This window comes from Hemibagrus wyckioides, linkage group LG06 (assembly GCF_019097595.1).
Source record: "Hemibagrus wyckioides isolate EC202008001 linkage group LG06, SWU_Hwy_1.0, whole genome shotgun sequence".
NCBI lineage: Eukaryota > Metazoa > Chordata > Actinopteri > Siluriformes > Bagridae > Hemibagrus > Hemibagrus wyckioides.
The window spans coordinates 45,272,523-45,290,022 of NC_080715.1; the positions used below are offsets into that span (position 1 = coordinate 45,272,523).

The 17,500-nt window shown below is 45.0% G+C and overlaps 2 protein-coding genes across 4 annotated transcripts in view; one reads left to right on the forward strand and one right to left on the reverse strand.

The window, feature by feature from the left end:
* Positions 1-6,053, reverse strand: part of slc35a1 (solute carrier family 35 member A1) — a 38,305-nt gene extending 32,252 nt beyond the window's left edge. Inside the window, exon 1 of the mRNA XM_058392725.1 lies at positions 5,917-6,053. Within this exon, the coding sequence (XP_058248708.1) occupies positions 5,917-5,923 (7 nt within the window). The 5' untranslated portion in view covers positions 5,924-6,053. The remainder of the gene's footprint in view (positions 1-5,916) is intronic.
* Positions 6,054-10,878: 4,825 nt separating this feature from the next.
* Positions 10,879-17,500, forward strand: part of ccn6 (cellular communication network factor 6) — a 7,682-nt gene continuing 1,060 nt past the window's right edge. Inside the window, exons 1-3 of one of the 3 annotated variants that reach the window (XM_058391261.1) lie at positions 10,879-11,009; positions 13,656-14,025; positions 16,450-16,680. In XM_058391261.1, coding sequence (XP_058247244.1) covers positions 10,974-11,009; positions 13,656-14,025; positions 16,450-16,680 — 637 coding nt within the window. In that variant the 5' untranslated portion in view covers positions 10,879-10,973. The remainder of the gene's footprint in view (positions 11,010-13,655; positions 14,026-16,449; positions 16,681-17,500) is intronic. The other 2 variants (XM_058391259.1, XM_058391260.1) reach the window with 2 other exon arrangements.

The window sequence follows — 17,500 nt, forward strand, 5'->3', positions numbered from 1 at the left end:
AACACCACGCTTACACTCTGGAACACACACACATACACACACACACACACACACACACACACAGTACAGCTTAAACACCACACTTACACTCTCTGGAACACACACACATACACACACACACACACACACACACACACACAGTACAGCTTAAACACCACGCTTACACTCTCTGGAACACACACACATACACACACACACACACACACACACACAGTACAGCTTAAACACCACGCTTACACTCTCTGGAACACACACACATACACACACACACACACACACACACAGTACAGCTTAAACACCACGCTTACACTCTCTGGAACACACACACATACACACACACACACACACACACACACAGTACAGCTTACACACCACGCTCACACTCTCTCGAACACACACACATACACACACACACACACACACACAGTACAGCTTAAACACCACGCTTACACTCGGAACACACACACATACACACACACACACACACACACACACACAGTACAGCTTAAACACCACGCTTACACTCTCTGGAACACACACACATACACACACACACAGTACAGCTTAAACACCACGCTACACTCTCTGGAACACACACACACACACACACACACACACACACACAGTACAGCTTAAACACCACGCTTTACACTCTGGAACACACACATACACACACACACACACACACACACAGTACAGCTTAAACACCACGCTTTACACTCTCTGGAACACACACACATACACACACACACACACACACACAGTACAGCTTTAAACACTCCACGCTTACACTCTCTGGAACACACACACATACACACACACACACACACACACACAGTACAGCTTAAACACCACGCTTACACTCTCTGGAACACACACACATACACACAGTACAGCTTAAACACCACACTTACACTCTCTGGAACACACACACATACACACACACACAGTACAGCTTAAACACCACGCTACACTCCTGGAACACACACACACACACACACACAGCACAAAGCTTAAACACCACGCTTACACTCTCTGGAACACACACACACACACACACAGCACAGCTTAAACACCACGCTTACACTCTCTGGAACACACACACATACACACAGTACAGGCTTAAACACCACGCTTTACACTCTCTGGAACACACACACATACACACACACACAGTACAGCTTAAACACCACGCTTACACTCTCTGGAACACACACACACACACACAGTACAGCTTAAACACCACACTTACACTCTCTGGAACACACACACATACACACACACACAGTACAGCTTAAACACCACGCTTACACTCTCTGGAACACACACACATACACACACACACACACACACACACACACAGTACAGCTTAAACACCACACTTACACTCTCTGGAACACACACACATACACACACACACACACACACACACACAGTACAGCTTAAACACCACGCTTACACTCTCTGGAACACACACACATACACACACACACACACACACACACACAGTACAGCTTAAACACCACGCTTACACTCTCTGGAACACACACACATACACACACACACACACACACACAGTACAGCTTAAACACCACGCTTACACTCTCTGGAACACACACACATACACACACACACACACACACACACACACACACAGTACAGCTTAAACACCACGCTTACACTCTCTGGAACACACACACATACACACACACACACACACACACACACACACAGTACAGCTTAAACACCACGCTTTACACTCTTGGAACACACATACACACACACACACACACACACACACAGTACAGCTTAAACACCACGCTTACACTCTCTGGAACACACACACATACACACACACACACACACACACACACACAGTACAGCTTAAACACCACGCTTACACTCTCTGGAACACACACACATACACACACACACAGTACAGCTTAAACACCACGCTTTACACTCTGGAACACACACACACACACACACACACACACACACAGTACAGCTTAAACACCACGCTACACTCTCTGGAACACACACACATACACACACACACACACACACACACACAGTACAGCTTAAACACCACGCTTACACTCTCTGGAACACACACACATACACACAGTACAGCTTAAACACCACGCTTACACTCTCTGGAACACACACACATACACACAGTACAGCTTAAACACCACACTTACACTCTCTGGAACACACACACATACACACACACACAGTACAGCTTAAACACCACGCTTACACTCTCTGGAACACACACACACACACACACACAGCACAGCTTAAACACCACGCTTACACTCTCTGGAACACACACACACACACACACACAGCACAGCTTAAACACCACGCTTACACTCTCTGGAACACACACACATACACACAGTACAGCTTAAACACCACACTTACACTCTCTGGAACACACACACATACACACACACACAGTACAGCTTAAACACCACGCTTACACTCTCTGGAACACACACACACACACACAGTACAGCTTTTAAACACCACACTTACACTCTCTGGAACACACACACATACACACACACACAGTACAGCTTAAACACCACGCTTACACTTCTGAACACACACACATACACACAGTACAGCTTAAACACCACACTTACACTCTCTGGAACACACACACATACACACACACACAGTACAGCTTAAACACCACGCTTACACTCTCTGGAACACACACACACACACACAGTACAGCTTAAACACCACACTTACACTCTCTGGAACACACACACATACACACACACACACACACACACACATACACACACACACACACACACACACACACACACACAGTACAGCTTAAACACCACGCTTACACTCTCTGGAACACACACACATACACACACACACACACACACACACACACAGTACAGCTTAAACACCACACTTACACTCTCTGGAACACACACACATACACACACACACACACACACACACACACACAGTACAGCTTAAACACCACGCTTACACTCTCTGGAACACACACACATACACACACACACACACACACACACAGTACAGCTTAAACACCACGCTTACACTCTCTGGAACACACACACATACACACACACACACACACACACACACACAGTACAGCTTAAACACCACGCTTACACTCTCTGGAACACACACACATACACACAGTACAGCTTAAACACCACACTTACACTCTCTGGAACACACACACATACACACACACACAGTACAGCTTAAACACCACGCTTACACTCTCTGGAACACACACACACACACACAGTACAGCTTAAACACCACACTTACACTCTCTGGAACACACACACATACACACACACACAGTACAGCTTAAACACCACACTTACACTCTCTGGAACACACACACATACACACACACACAGTACAGCTTAAACACCACGCTTACACTCTCTGGAACACACACACACACACACAGTACAGCTTAAACACCACGCTTACACTCTCTGGAACACACACACATACACACACACACACACACACACACACACAGTACAGCTTAAACACCACGCTTACACTCTCTGGAACACACACACATACACACAGTACAGCTTAAACACCACACTTACACTCTCTGGAACACACACACATACACACACACACAGTACAGCTTAAACACCACGCTTACACTCTCTGGAACACACACACACACACACAGTACAGCTTAAACACCACACTTACACTCTCTGGAACACACACACACACACACACACAGCACAGCTTAAACACCACGCTTACACTCTCTGGAACACACACACACACACACACACAGCACAGCTTAAACACCACGCTTACACTCTCTGGAACACACACACATACACACAGTACAGCTTAAACACCACGCTTACACTCTCTGGAACACACACACATACACACACACACACACACACACACAGTACAGCTTAAACACCACGCTTACACTCTCTGGAACACACACACATACACACACACACACACACACACACACACACAGTACAGCTTAAACACCACGCTTACACTCTCTGGAACACACACACATACACACACACACACACACACACACAGTACAGCTTAAACACCACGCTTACACTCTCTGGAACACACACACATACACACAGTACAGCTTAAACACCACGCTTACACTCTCTGGAACACACACACATACACACAGTACAGCTTAAACACCACACTTACACTCTCTGGAACACACACACATACACACACACACAGTACAGCTTAAACACCACGCTTACACTCTCTGGAACACACACACACACACACAGTACAGCTTAAACACCACACTTACACTCTCTGGAACACACACACACAGTACAGCTTAAACACCACGCTTACACTCTCTGGAACACACACACACACACACACACAGCACAGCTTAAACACCACGCTTACACTCTCTGGAACACACACACACACACACACACACACACACACACACACACACACAGCACAGCTTAAACACCACGCTTACACTCTCTGGAACACACACACACACACACACACACAGCACAGCTTAAACACCACGCTTACACTCTCTGGAACACACACACATACACACACACACACACACACACAGTACAGCTTAAACACCACGCTTACACTCTCTGGAACACACACACATACACACAGTACAGCTTAAACACCACACTTACACTCTCTGGAACACACACACATACACACACACACAGTACAGCTTAAACACCACGCTTACACTCTCTGGAACACACACACACACACACACACAGCACAGCTTAAACACCACGCTTACACTCTCTGGAACACACACACATACACACACACACACACACACACACAGTACAGCTTAAACACCACGCTTACACTCTCTGGAACACACATACACACAGTACAGCTTAAACACCACACTTACACTCTCTGGAACACACACACATACACACACACACAGTACAGCTTAAACACCACGCTTACACTCTCTGGAACACACACACACACACACAGTACAGCTTAAACACCACACTTACACTCTCTGGAACACACACACATACACACACACACAGTACAGCTTAAACACCACGCTTACACTCTCTGGAACACACACACATACACACAGTACAGCTTAAACACCACACTTACACTCTCTGGAACACACACACATACACACACACACAGTACAGCTTAAACACCACACTTACACTCTCTGGAACACACACACATACACACACACACAGTACAGCTTAAACACCACGCTTACACTCTCTGGAACACACACACATACACACACACACACACACACACACAGTACAGCTTAAACACCACGCTTACACTCTCTGGAACACACACACACACACACAGTACAGCTTAAACACCACACTTACACTCTCTGGAACACACACACATACACACACACACAGTACAGCTTAAACACCACACTTACACTCTCTGGAACACACACACATACACACACACACAGTACAGCTTAAACACCACGCTTACACTCTCTGGAACACACACACATACACACACACACAGTACAGCTTAAACACCACGCTTACACTCTCTGGAACACACACATACACACACACACAGTACAGCTTAAACACCACGCTTACACTCTCTGGAACACACACACACACACACACACAGCACAGCTTAAACACCACGCTTACATTCCCTGGAACACACACAGTACAGCTTAAACACCACACTCACACTCTCTGGAACACACACACACACACACAGTACAGCTTAAACACCACACTCACACTCTCTGGAACACACACACACACACACACACACACACACAGTACAGCTTAAACACCACACTCACACTCTCTGGAACACACACACACACACACACCCCAGTATTGCCCTCACCCGCCATGTCTGTATCAGGTTGAGGTTATTAAGAGATATTAAGCGTTATAAAGTGTTAATAAAGCAGAAGCAGCCATGAACATCACTGTCCGGAGAAACTGGTTCATTTCTAACAAGCGCTGGAGGCGGAGCAGACCAGACATTACACGGCACTTCCGGGATCTTCTTTTTCAAAATAAAAGTCCCGAAGCTCTGTGGCTCTCTGTGTTACAGTCGAGTTTCTTTTCACGAGGGGGCGTGGCCTGCTTTTCCCAGGTTTAATAGTGTTTCATAGGGAGTTAATAACATTATAATAATATGTTATAAATGATTTTACACCCAGCATGTTAGCCCTGAGCTAAGGAATGGAGTGTGGAGGTGTTGTGTAGCTCAATCCAGAGTAACAGGATTGACCAGCTCCCCGCCTCACACACACACACACACACACACACACCATCACAAAAATCTGGTTTTCTTTTGTTCTACACACAAAACCCTCTACACTATAGACAAGTAGTGTGGTTACCATGACAACCTCTGCTCTGACATTTACCTGTAAAGACTGACCACACCCACAAACACACCCAAGCCCAGTGAGGAGTACAACTAATACAATCACCACAGAGATGTTTATTAACTCCGCCCCCTCACGCCTCGATCTGTAAGAGTACAGTCAGACTAAAGTATTGGCACCCCGTTGTCTCCTATAACACTGTACATGAGTGTGTGTGTGTGTGTGTGTGTTTGTGTGTGTTTGTTTAAATAAATTACTGACCAGTGCAGGAGAGAGACAGAGTGAGGGAGTGACAGACAGACATCTCTCATCAAATCTCTGTCACACACACACACAGAGAGATTTAAAATAAACACGATAAATGTGTGTAAACAAACAGGCAAAACTACAGACAGACAGACAGATAGACAGAAAGACAAACAGACAGACAGACAGACAGATGATCAATCAGACAAAACTACAGACAGACAGACAGACAGACAGATGATCAATCAGACAAAACTACAGACAGACAGATGATCAATCAGACAAAACTACAGACAGACAGACAGATGATCAATCAGACAAAACTACAGACAGACAGACAGACAGATGATCATTCAGACAAAACTACAAACAGACAGATGATCAGACAAAACTACAGACAGACCGACAGATGATCAATCAGACAAAACTACAGACAGACAGACAGACAGACAGATGATCAATCAGACAAAACTACAGACAGAGAGACAGACAGACAGATGATCAATCAGACAAAACTACAGACAGAGAGACAGACAGACAGATGATCAATCAGACAAAACTACAGACAGACAGACAGACAGATGATCATTCAGACAAAACTACAAACAGACAGATGATCAGACAAAACTACAGACAGACCGACAGATGATCAATCAGACAAAACTACAGACAGACAGACAGACAGACAGATGATCAATCAGACAAAACTACAGACAGAGAGACAGACAGACAGATGATCAATCAGACAAAACTACAGACAGAGAGACAGACAGACAGATGATCAATCAGACAAAACTACAGACAGACAGACAGACAGACAGACAGATGATCAATCAGACAAAACTACAGACAGAGAGACAGACAGACAGATGATCAATCAGACAAAACTACAGACAGAGAGACAGACAGACAGATGATCAATCAGACAAAACTACAGACAGACAGACAGACAGACGATCAATCAGACAAAACTACAGACAGAGAGACAGACAGACAGATGATCAATCAGACAAAACTACAGACAGACAGACAGACAGATGATCAATCAGACAAAACTACAAACAGACAGACAGATATATGCAATATACATGCAGCTGGAGAGCCTCTTCTTAATATTATTAACTCCTCATTATTTCTAGGTCATGTCCCAAAATCTCTTAAGTTAGCAGTTATTAAGCCTCTTGTTAAGAAACCGAAACTAGACCCTGATGTAATATCAAATTACAGACCGATTTCAAACCTTCTGTTTATATCTAAAATATTAGAAAAGGTGTCAGCTCAATTATGCTCCTTCCTACAGGAAAACAATATCCTTGAAGAATTTCAGTCAGGTTTCAGGCCCCATCATAGTACAGAAACTGCACTAGTTAAAATCACTAATGACTTGTTTTTAGCTTCGGACCAAGGCTGCATCTCGGTTTTAGTCCTGCTTGATCTTAGTGCTGCATTCCACACTATAGATCATAACATTCTCAAAGATCACTTACAGAATCACACAGGTATGCAGGGACAGGCATTAAAATGGATTAGATCCTACCTGCCTGATCCATACCACTCTGTAGATTTAAATGGAGAACTGTCCAGTGTAGTGCCAGTGGGGTCCCACAAGGGTCAGTATTAGGACCTCTGCTTTTCTCAGTATACATGCTTCCATTGGGTGACATCATTAGAAGGCATGGGATTAGTTTCCATTGTTATGCCGATGATACCCAGTTATATATCTCATCAAAACCAGATGAAATATCTAATTTGTCTAGACTAACTGAGTGTGTTAAAGATATTAGAGATTGGATGACCGATAATTTTCTATTATTAAATTCTGATAAGACAGAGATATTACTTATTGGTCCAAAAACCAGTACACAGAAGCTCTCGCAATTCAGCTTGCATCTAGAAGGATGTACTGTTACTACTAGCTCAACAGTGAAAGACCTGGGTGTAATATTAGACAGCAACTTATCCTTTGAAAATCATATTTCCAATATCACAAAAACAGCCTTCTTCCATCTTAGAAATATTGCCAAGCTTAGGAACATTTTATCTGTATCTGATGCAGAAAAGCTAGTTCATGTATTCCTGACCTCCAGACTGGACTACTGTAATGCATTACTAGGTGTTTGTCCTGCATCTTCAATAAACAAGCTACAGTGAGTCCAGAATGCAGCCGCCAGAGTTCTTACCAGATCAAGAAAATATGATCATATAACCCCAATATTATCATCCCTGCACTGGCTACCTGTTAAACTTAGAATTGACTATAAATTAGCTCTACTTGTGTACAAGGCTCTAATTGGTTTAGCTCCCACCTATCTCTCCAGTCTTCTAACACGTTACAATCCACCATGCTCTTTAAGATCACAAAATTCCGGACTTCTAGTAGTTCCCAGAATATCAAAGTCCACAAAAGGGGGTAGAGCGTTTTCGTATTTAACTCCTAAACTTTGGAATAGTCTTCCTGACAGTGTTCGGGGCTCAGACACAGTCTCCCAGTTTAAATGTAGATTAAAGACTTATCTCTTTATCCTGACATACATCTAACACTTCCCATAACCCTGTGCTCCAGTACATCTGATTAAATACACATTATCATCTAGTGCTGCTAATATTATGAACAGCAGCTACGCTAATGCTGTTCCATTGTTTCCCTTCTTCTACCCATCCCGAGGCATACAGAGACTGTGCTCCAGTGGCATCCGGCAGTGGTATTAGGGGCAGTGGTGGCTCAAGTGGTTAAGGCTCTGGGTTGTTGACCGGAAGATCAGGGGTTCAAGCCCCAGCACCGCCAAGTTGCCACTGTTGGGCCCTTGAGCAAGGCGCTTAACCCTCCCTGCTCCAGGGGCGCCGTATCATGGCTGACCCTGTGCTCTGACCCCAACCTCCAAGGATGGGATATGCGAAGAAAGAATTTCACTGTGCTGTAATGTATATGTGACAAATAAAGGCCATCTCATCTCATCTCATTTCATTTCATCCGGAGATGGACCGGCTCCAGCCGGGTTCTGCTTGTGAGGATTGGGATATTCAAGCAGCGCTGTGGACAACAACCTCCTTATTGATTTACATAACACTATACACATGCTGTATCTACATCACACAACCGTCACCCAAATGAGGATGGGTTCCCTTTTGAGTCTGGTTCCTCTCAAGGTTTCTTCCTCTTACCATCTAAGGGAGTTTTTCTTGCCACAGTCGCCTCAGTCACCTCAGGCTTGCTCACTTGGGATAACATCTAGGACTGTCTGTCTGTCTGTCTGTTTATATGTTTGTTGTTTTCTTATGTCGTTTCTCATGTAAAGCTGCTTTGAGACAATGATCTTTGTTAAAAGCGCTATACAAATAAAATTGAATTGAATATATGGATGTTTAAACAGGCAAAACTACAGAGAGAGATAGATAGAGAGAGACAGACAGACGTTTAAACAGACAAAACTACAAACAGACAGACAGATGTTCAAATAGACAAAACTACAGCCAGACAGACAGATATATGAATGTTCAAACAGGCAAAACTACAGAGATATGTAGAGACAGACAGACAGATGTTCAAATAGGCAAAACTATAGAAAGACAGACAGATGTTCAAACAGGCAAAACTACAGACAGACAGATAGATAGACAGATGTTCAAACAGGCAAAACTACAGAAAGACAGATGTTCAAACAGGCAAAACTACAGACAGACATACAGACAGATGTTCAAACAGGCAAAACTACAGACAGACAGATGTTCAAACAGGCAAAACTACAGACAGACAGACAGACAGATGTTCAAACAGGCAAAACTACAGACAGACAGATGTTCAAACAGGCAAAACTACAGACAGACAGACAGACAGATGTTCAAACAGGCAAAACTACAGACAGACAGATGTTCAAACAGGCAAAACTACAGACAGACAGACAGATGTTCAAACAGGCAAAACTACAGACAGACAGACAGATGTTCAAACAGGCAAAACTACAGATAGACAGATATTCAAACAGGCAAAACTACAGACAGACAGACAGACAGATGTTCAAACAGGCAAAACTACAGACAGACAGACAGACAGATGTTCAAACAGGCAAAACTACAGACAGACAGACAGACAGATGTTCAAACAGGCAAAACTACAGACAGACAGACAGACAGACTAGTTAAACTGTATGAAAGTATGTATGAAAGAGAAGGCCTGTGTGTGTGTGTGTGCAGGGAAAGGTGTGTTTATGGAGAACACAGAGGAGATCTTTGTAGATCTCTCTCTCTCCCTCTCTCTCTCTCTCTCCCTCTCTCTCTCTCTCTCTCTCTCCCTCTCTCTGTAAGAGAGTGTAAGTGTAAGATGTTGCTGCTGCTGTGCTTCTCCTTACTGCTGCAGGTAAGAACATTCTTCCTCTTTTTCGTGAGAGTAAGAGTGTGTGTGTTGTTCTGGTCAGACAGCAGCAGTAAGAGTGTGTGTGTTGTTCTGGTCAGACAGCAGCAGTAAGAGTGTGTGTGTTGTTCTGGTCAGACAGCAGCAGTAAGAGTGTGTGTGTTGTTCTGGTCAGACAGCAGCAGTAAGAGTGTGTGTGTTGTTCTGGTCAGACAGCAGCAGTAAGAGTGTGTGTGTTGTTCTGGTCAGACAGCAGCAGTAAGAGTGTGTGTGTTGTTCTGGTCAGACAGCAGCAGTAAGAGTGTGTGTGTTGTTCTGGTCAGACAGCAGCAGTAAGAGTGTGTGTGTTGTTCTGGTCAGACAGCAGCAGTAAGAGTGTGTGTGTTGTTCTGGTCAGACAGCAGCAGTAAGAGTGTGTGTGTTGTTCTGGTCAGACAGCAGCAGTAAGAGTGTGTGTGTTGTTCTGGTCAGACAGCAGCAGTAAGAGTGTGTGTGTTGTTCTGGTCAGACAGCAGCAGTAAGAGTGTGTGTGTTGTTCACTCAGCAGTGGACAGCAGCATGGACACTACTCCACACCATGGACTGCAGGATGTTGATGATTCTGTTGTTCTTGTCTTTAAATGTTCCCATTTTCATGATAAACTCATTACAGTGCTGAATATCTCCTCTTCATGGTGTTAAATAATGAAGGTAAACTCAGAGACTACACAGACCTGCTCAGTATGAAGTGGGATTGGAGGCGGAGCTTCATGTGAGCTCAGGTTGTGATGTAACTGACTGGTGAGTTTGGACCAATCACGTTCAATATGCAAATGAAGGACAGCATGAAGCCTGAAATGGTCCTTTATTTAATGTTAGTGAGAGCAGGGCAGGGCAGGGGGCAGGTCCAAAATTAGCATATTCAGAGATTGTTGTTGATGTTCTACATAGAAACAAATAATTTATTAATGTTCAGAGATGATGATGATGAATTATTATTAACTCAACAGAGAGAGAGTGTGTTAGTGTATGATATGAAACTGTACACATGCCAAGGAAAACATCTCACTCTGCAAAAATCTAACAGAAAGGCTCTGAATTTCTCTTTGACCTCTGAAAACCCTTATGACCCTGAAAGCAGGTCTGTGTGAAGTTCACACACACACACACAGCATGACTGTATCACTAATGGAGTTTATTTATTATTAGTGTCTACTGAATCTCTTTCATCTTCATTAAAATATGCTAATAGTGTATGAAAGCTAGGACTGATTAGCATGATTCCATTAAAAGAAGATGGAGATTTATTACCTGAAAGTTTAAACCTCAGTTGAATGCTCAGAGGGTGAAGGAGCTCTAGATGTCCTGTTACACTGTTTATTACAGGAACATCTCCCAGAGCATGCTGGAAAATCATGAGTGGACCCTCAGAATAGTGCACTAGGACACTGGGACAGTTCAGAAAAACGAGCTCTTGTCCTTTCCAGTAGGAATCTGTTCAGAAAGGTTCTACACAGAAGTGTTCCCTCAGAGGAACCCACTGAGAGCTGGAACCCAGGTGGAGGTGGTTTTGTGTGTTAGCACAGATTTGTAAGAGTTTGTTGAAAAGTTAAATTGTGTTTTTTGATGAAGATTATAACACAGAAGATCATGGAACAGACCGAGCTTTATTCCCACTGAAACACTGCCACCACTGTGCTGCACGGGGTGTGTGTGTGTGTGTGTTTTTCTTTCGGAATAGCTGCTGGATGAAGGAGCTGTTTAGTTGAACAGGAAGTATAACATTCTGCTCATGTTCAGAGTGTGTGTGTGGCTGTGTGTGTGTGTGTGTGTGTGTGTGTGTGTGTGTTTGGACAGGGTTTACTTTTCAGACTTTTATTGTGTAATTGACATCATGATGAATCACCCAGTGAGCAGTAATACATCACGACACAGGGTTTATTCCTCTTACCCCACAGCAATCATTCACTTCTTAAAGATTCACATCATACTGTCTACACATCTTTTTATTGCTACGTTACTTCCTGTTAGCGCTTACACTATAGTGCCAAAAGTATTGGGACACCCCTCCAGCTCACTGAACTCAGGTGTTGTTTTTCAGGGGTTCTTCTTGACCCCTTAGTTCCAGTGAAAGGAACTCTTAATGCTTCAGCTTCATACCAAGACATTTTGGACAATTTCATGCTCTTTATGGGAACAGTTTGGGGATGACCCCTTCCTCTTCCAACATGACTGCACACCAGTGACCAAAGCAAGGTCCATAAAGACATGGATGAGTGAGTTTGGTGTGGAGGAACTTGACTGTCCTGCACAGAGTCCTGAACTCAACCCCATAGAACACCTCTGGGATGAATTAGAGTGGAGACTGTGAGCCAGACCTTCTCGTCCAACATCAGTGCCTGACCTCACAAATGCACTTCTAGAGGAACGGTCAGAAATTCCCATGAACACACTCCTAAACCTTGTGGAAAACCTTCCCAGAAGAATTGAAGCTGTTATAGCTGCAAAGGGGTGGGACAACTCCATATTAAACCTTACGGATTAAGAATGGGATGTCATTAAAGTTCATGTGCATGGAAAGGCAGATGTCCCAAAACTTTTGGCAATATAGTGTACAATGTGTCCCTCACCACACTGTTCTCCCTAAACTGATGGAAGACCGTCTCTGTGCAGCAGGTCAGCAGTGCTCAGGCTGGGGGGAAGGTGAAGACCGTCTCTGTGCAGCAGGTCAGTGGAGCTGTGGGGAAGGTGAAGTCTGCAGGTCTGAAGTCAGTGAAGCCTGATGCAGGAAACATAGAGCTGGTTCTGCATGGTGTTGGAGGTTCTGAGCGTGTGCAGTTCTGCACTTGGCCGTGTAAGTGCGGTCCGAGGCCGAGGTGCGCTCCGGGGGTCAGCGCCGTGCTGGACGGCTGCGGCTGCTGTAAGAGCTGCGCACGACAGATCGGAGAATCCTGCAACGAGCGTGACGTGTGTGATCCACACAAGGGCATGTACTGTGACTTCTCACGGGACAAACCACGCTTCCAGCTTGGGGTGTGTGCATGTGAGTCATTATACACTGTACACACACAAACCCACACACGCACACACAAACTTGCTTTTCTGCTTGATTTAGCACCACAGCTCGTGGTGATGTACAGGCTCAGATCAACAGAAATGCAAAGAACGAGGGTGAAGTCACGGCCAAACCCAGACACTGGGGCTGCACATGCCACTGTGACCTTAGTACTGGTCCCAAGCCTGGATAGATGGGGAGGGTTGTGTCAGGAAGGGCATCCGGGGTAAAACCTGTGCTAAATCAAACATGCGGACCATAAACCAGATTTCCAAACCAGATCAGTGTAGGCCCAGGTTACCAACGACAGGCCAGCAGGACACTGATGGAAACTGTGCTACTTTTGGGTGAAGGAGAAGAAGGAGAGGGGGAAGGCATCTCCAGGGTAGGAGTGTGGAGGTGAGAGTCAGAACTCTGAATGTTGCCATTATGACTGGTAAAGGGAGAGAGCTGGAGATTATGATGGAGCAGAGAAAGGTAGATATGATTTGTGTACAAGAGACCAAGTGGAAGGGGAGTAAGACCAGGAGGTTTGGAGGTTCTGTTCTACCATGGTGTAGATGGGAAGAAAAATGGTGTAGGGGTAATCCTGAAGGAAGAGTATAGTAGAAGGAAAGAGAGTGTCTGACAGAGTGATGATTATGAAGCTGAAACTTGGGATGTGGGTAGCTTAGTGGTTAAGGTTCAGACTAGGGATCAGAAGGTTGTGAGTTTAAATCTCAGGTCCACCAAGCTGTCACTGCTGGGCCCATGAGCAAGGCCCTTAACCCTTAATTGCTCAGTTGAATAAAATGAGATGAATTGTAAGTTGCTCTGGATAAGGATGTCTGCTAAATGCCAGAAATGGAAATTCGAAGGTTGTTGGTAAATGTCATCAGTGCATATGCCCCACCTGTGGGGTGGGAGAAGGAGGAGAAAGAGGATTTTTGGAGTGTGTTAGATGAAGTGGTGGAGAGCAGACCTCAATGTGATGACAAAGTGATGGGAAGGAATGTGGAAGGACAGATGGTGGTAGATTTTGCAAAAAGGATGAAAATGGCAGTAGTGAATACAAATTTTAATAAGAAGGGGAGCACAGGGTGACAAGAGTGGAGGAAGGTGTACACTATGTCCTATGCAGGAGATGCAACCTGAAACCTGTCACTGCTGGTGACAGGGGGGAGTGTAACTAGACAGCACAGGATGGTAGTCTGTAGGATAACTTTAGAAGTGAGGATGAGGAGGAGAACGAGGACTGAATCCAGGATCAGATGGTGGAAGCGGAAGGAAGAAGACCGTTGTGTAAAATTCAGAGAGGACATGGAACAGGTGCTGGGAGGTGATGAAGAGGTACTGGACAATTGGGCAACTACTGCTAAAGTGGTGAGGGACACAGCTAGGAAGGTACTAGGTGTGACATGGTGGTGGAATGAGGAAGTCCAGGACAGTATAAGGAGAAAGAGGCTGGAGAAAAAAGAACTGAGATAGGCAGAGAGATGAAGAACGTAGACAGGAGATGTGGAGAAGGCTAAGGAAAAGATGTATGGAGAGCTGTACGAGAAGTTGGATACTAACGAAGGAGAAAAGGACTTCTCTAGGCAGAGGTACCGAGCTGAGAAGGATGTGTTGCAGGTTAGGGTGATAAAGGATGCAAATGGAAATATACTAACAAGCAGAGTGTGTTGAGAAGGTGGATGGAGTACTTCGAGGGGCTGATGAATGAAGAAAATGAGAGAGAGAGAGAGAGAGAGAGAGAGAGAGAGAGAGAGAGAGAGAGAAAAGAGTGGATGTGGAGATCAGGAAGTGAAAAGAATTAGATGACCTGGATGAGCCTGGTGAGGCGGAGGTCTGCACTAGAGAGGAGGGGAATGAAGGTAGGAAGAAGACAGAGGACATGCAGTTGAATGAGAGGGAGGACAGTGGCATGGTACAGTAGAGGTGAGGAAGGTGGAGGAGTTTAAATACTTGGGGTCAACTGTCCAGGGTGATGGAGAGTGTGGTAGAGAAGTGAAGGAGAGAGTGCAGGCAGGGTGGACTGGGTGGAGAAGAGTGACAGGAGTGATTTGTGGAGAAGTGAGGAGTGGTGAGACCAGCTGTGTTTTATGGTTAGGAGACGATGGAGGCAGAGTGGAAGATGATGTGATCTGTGTTGGGAGTGACCAGGATGGACAGGATGAGACACGAGTGTATTAGAGGTGCAGGTGGGACGGTCTGGAGGTGGGATTGAGATGATTTGGGCATGTGCAGAGGAGAGAGGTGGATCATACTGGAAGAAAAATGCTGGAGGATAGAACGAGGAGAAGTCAGAGCCAGACATCTCAAACAACAACATGAAACAAATCAAGAAAAAACAAACAGTCTCTCTCTTTCTCTCCCTCCCTCCCTCTGCCTCCCCCACTCTCCCCCCCCCTCCCTCCCCCTCCCTGTGAACAGACATGATGGCAGTGGGTTGTGATCTAAATGGAGTTCACTATGAGAATGGTGAGGCGTTCCAGCCCTCTCCTCTGTATAAGTGCACGTGTATTGGCGGAGCTATCGGATGTATGCCCGTGTTTATCCACAAACCGGCGGCCATGTTGGCGCCCGCACCCTTACAGAGCAACGTGGCGCCCGCTGGGTTACGGGCCAAAACACCACAGGACACGGCATACAGGAGCATGTCAGGTGAGACAGACGCATGAGTTAGGTCATAAATTCAGTAACACATTGAGGAACGGAGCTTTTTATTCTTCTGAAGAGATATAATAAAGACACGGGCTCTGTCCCAAACCGTTTAACTCCACAGTACACCAGCTACAGCACAGCAGGGATTAATATGTTAATTAAGGGTTAATACGAGGGGCAGTGGTGGCTCAAGTGGTTAAGGCTCTGGGTTGTTGACTGGAAGGTCAGGGGTTCAAGCCCCAGCACCGCCAAGTTGCCACTGTTGGGCCCTTGAGCAAGGCCCTTAACCCTCTCTGCTCCAGGGGCGCCGTATCATGGCTGACCCTGCGCTCTGACCCCAACCTCCAAGGAAGGGATATGCGAAGAAAGAATTTCACTGTGCTGTAATGTATATGTGACAAATAAAGGCTGTTTCTGTTTTCTGTTATGTTAATGCACGTGTACTGTACCTCTGCCTCGACCTGTGAATGGACCTGTAAATCCAAAATATCTTCCATCCCAAACCTGTATGTTCTACAGAACATGTAATATTTTGGATAGTGAGAACTCCGATGTCTCATACTCTGGAGTACAAGATAAAACCTATCACACTCCTGTGAGCTTCTTGACCTCCACGAATGAGGGAAATCAGAGAACTTCACACTGTGTGTTGAGGAGATAAAGGCGAACACGGGAGTGTGATTAGTTTCATCCGAGACCTGTGTAGAGACTGTACAGAGTGGGAGATAAGTGACATTACAGAAGGCTTAAACAGACCTTCCCTCACCAGCGTCACTCTGTTCTCTCTGGTCACATTACTAAGAAACAGCAAAGAAGTATA